The 2,500-nt window shown below is 56.5% G+C and overlaps 1 protein-coding gene across 1 annotated transcript in view; it reads right to left on the minus strand.

Moving 5' to 3' along the window:
• Positions 1-469: 469 nt before the first annotated feature.
• Positions 470-2,500, minus strand: part of PTSG_12998 (uncharacterized protein) — a gene marked incomplete at both ends in the record, with an annotated part of 3,239 nt that continues 1,208 nt past the window's right edge. The window contains 7 exons of the mRNA XM_004988977.1: positions 470-494; positions 764-985; positions 1,102-1,246; positions 1,441-1,545; positions 1,739-1,775; positions 2,057-2,170; positions 2,469-2,500. The exon at positions 2,469-2,500 is cut by the window's right edge and continues 37 nt beyond it. Of these exons, the coding sequence (XP_004989034.1) occupies positions 470-494; positions 764-985; positions 1,102-1,246; positions 1,441-1,545; positions 1,739-1,775; positions 2,057-2,170; positions 2,469-2,500 (680 nt within the window). The remainder of the gene's footprint in view (positions 495-763; positions 986-1,101; positions 1,247-1,440; positions 1,546-1,738; positions 1,776-2,056; positions 2,171-2,468) is intronic.

Genomic DNA, 2,500 nt, shown 5'->3' on the forward strand with positions numbered 1-2,500 from the left:
CTGATCGAGTTTGACTTGTGCTAGCTGCCATGTGACTGATCTAATGTGTACGAATCGACCTACCGCACTGCTTCTTCGTCACGCGACAACAACGGCTACCAAATTACGATCCGAGCCCTCCGTATCTACATCCAGTCACTTTCTCGCATCGTGCTCAATCTGCACGTCGCCCACGTACGACTTCATCACTTACAATGAGCAGCACGGTGCGACGCTCACCCTTATGCCTCGCTAGGCAGACTCTACAAACATCTAGTATCGTATACACCCTCACGCTCCAACTCATGCTGTGCACTGTCGTCCATCATCCTCATTCTCACGCGCACCGCGCACACACACATACACACACACGCTACACACATCTATGAGAGGACGTGTGCTCGCTTGCGCGCAATCTCGACAAAGACAGAAATACAGTTCTCGGTCGCCGCTTGGTGTTGGGCGATTCGCGGGAGCCGGGCACCCTGGATCACAGCGAGCAGCGACTCAACAGCCTGAACGCGGCAGGACGACAAGGGGTGGCGGTGAGGCTTGGCAAGGCGAAAGTGGAGAAAGGAGGGAAACGACGAAGCGACATGTTCACACATGTTCACGAACACACACACACACACACACACACACACACACACACACACACACACACACACACACACACTCTCTCTCTCTCTCTCTCTCTCTCTCTCTCTCTTGGCCTTGAGCGCACCTTGTGTGGATGTATGTGGGTTGTGGATCATCCTCCTCAATCTGGGCGGCGCTGGCTTACATAATGCGCATGAGGTCGTGTGCATCCGGCGCAAACATGTCCTTGCAAACAAACACGCCCATCAGGCCGCGCAGCATGCGGTATTGCCTGTCGTTCGCGTGCTGGAGAATGTTCTTCATAAACGGCACAGAATCGTTGTCGTAGTCTTTGAACCGCTCCTGCGCCACGTTGGCCAGCACATGCGTGCGAACCAGAAACACGATGGCCACCTCCTTGCTGCCGCTGCAACCAGTGAGGACTGCAAACACACCATCACCTCATCAACTGCCGCTGTTGTTGTCATGGCGTGCACCACCACCACAACAACCGCCACAATCACGGGCAATCCCTCTTCAAACAACGGTGTGGTGGTCCACGAGCCAACAGCATCCAACGCAGTGAGCTGCTTGAAACCGGCAGCGTGCAGTGACGGCTGTGGCCGCGGTGTGATACCTCGCTGGCAGAAGATGAGGTGGCGGAACACAGCAGCAGTTGTGGTTGAAGCTGAGGTGATTGAGATGGGCAGGGAGAAGCACAGCTAGCAGCAGCGGGCAGCTGGCTGGCAAAAGGGCCTTGAGTGCACTGACACAACGCCGCGCAGGACAGCAAGTAGTGCAGCTGTTGCTGTGTTGGCGTGGTGTGGTTGACGATGGCGTGAATACGCATGCATGCACACACACACACACACACACACACACATGGCAGTGTCGGGGATGGTGATGATGATGTGGCAGGTTGAGGTGGGGCCACGTGCTGGCAGCACTCAATCACAGCAAAGGTGCAATGCTGGTGGCTGTCAGTGGCTGCGGTTGGTTGATGCGGCGTTACGGCGACGATGTGTGTGGGTGGTTGGCAGCAGCAGCAGATCCTGCACTGGGTCGGAATCGGTGTGTGCACGCGTGCAACGGGAGGGTGGGGCGTAAGATGCAGGCGCCCCACTGGGCGGGGGTGATGTGACTTGTGTGAAGACAAAAAAGGAGAGAAGGGAGAACTGACGATGAGAAGCTGTCGTGCACGACGTGCCAGTGCAGCCCTGCATCAGCCCAGTGGGGATGTTGAAAGGTGTTGTGTTGACGAGGGGTTGCCGGTGTGCGTGGTTGTTTCGACATGCGGGAGGGGCAACGAGTGCAAATGAATTCACACACACACAGACACACACACACATAGACACACACACACAGACACACACACACACACACACACACCTCTTGTGTGGCGCTGGGAGCGATGTCTGCTGGTGCGTGTCAACCAGCAGTGCCAGTGGTGTCAGTCATGGTGGTATGGAAGCAGAAGTCTGGTGGTGGGATCCTTCACCTCAGTGCACATTCCAGCCACCACGCTGGAGACCACGAGCTGGCTCACTATCTCCATGCCCGTGCATGGCACCGACCGCCGTCTGACAGCGGTGATGACAATGTCAGCGGCCTGCTCTGAAGCAAGCACACATCGTGACAGGGGTAAAGGAGAGAGAGAGTGTGTGTGTGTGTGGGGTGTGGGATGTGATTGGTGAGGGGAGGTGGTTGACAAGAACAAGGACTTGCAGAGGGGATAAGTGGGGGAAGAAGGCGTGTAAACTGTGGTGTGCATGTCGCGTCACACAGCGCATTGAGGTGCAGTGCGGTGGCATGGAAATCCCAGGCAACACCCGCCCACCCCATCAGCCATCAGCCATGCACATACCAAGACAGAGGGAGAGAGAAGGTAGTGCCTCTTGTTGTCGTGGCACACGGTGATGGCACCCGCTCAAGTACACGGTGC

The sequence above is a fragment of the Salpingoeca rosetta genome (assembly GCF_000188695.1).
Source record: "Salpingoeca rosetta unplaced genomic scaffold supercont1.32, whole genome shotgun sequence".
Taxonomy (NCBI): domain Eukaryota; class Choanoflagellata; order Craspedida; family Salpingoecidae; genus Salpingoeca; species Salpingoeca rosetta.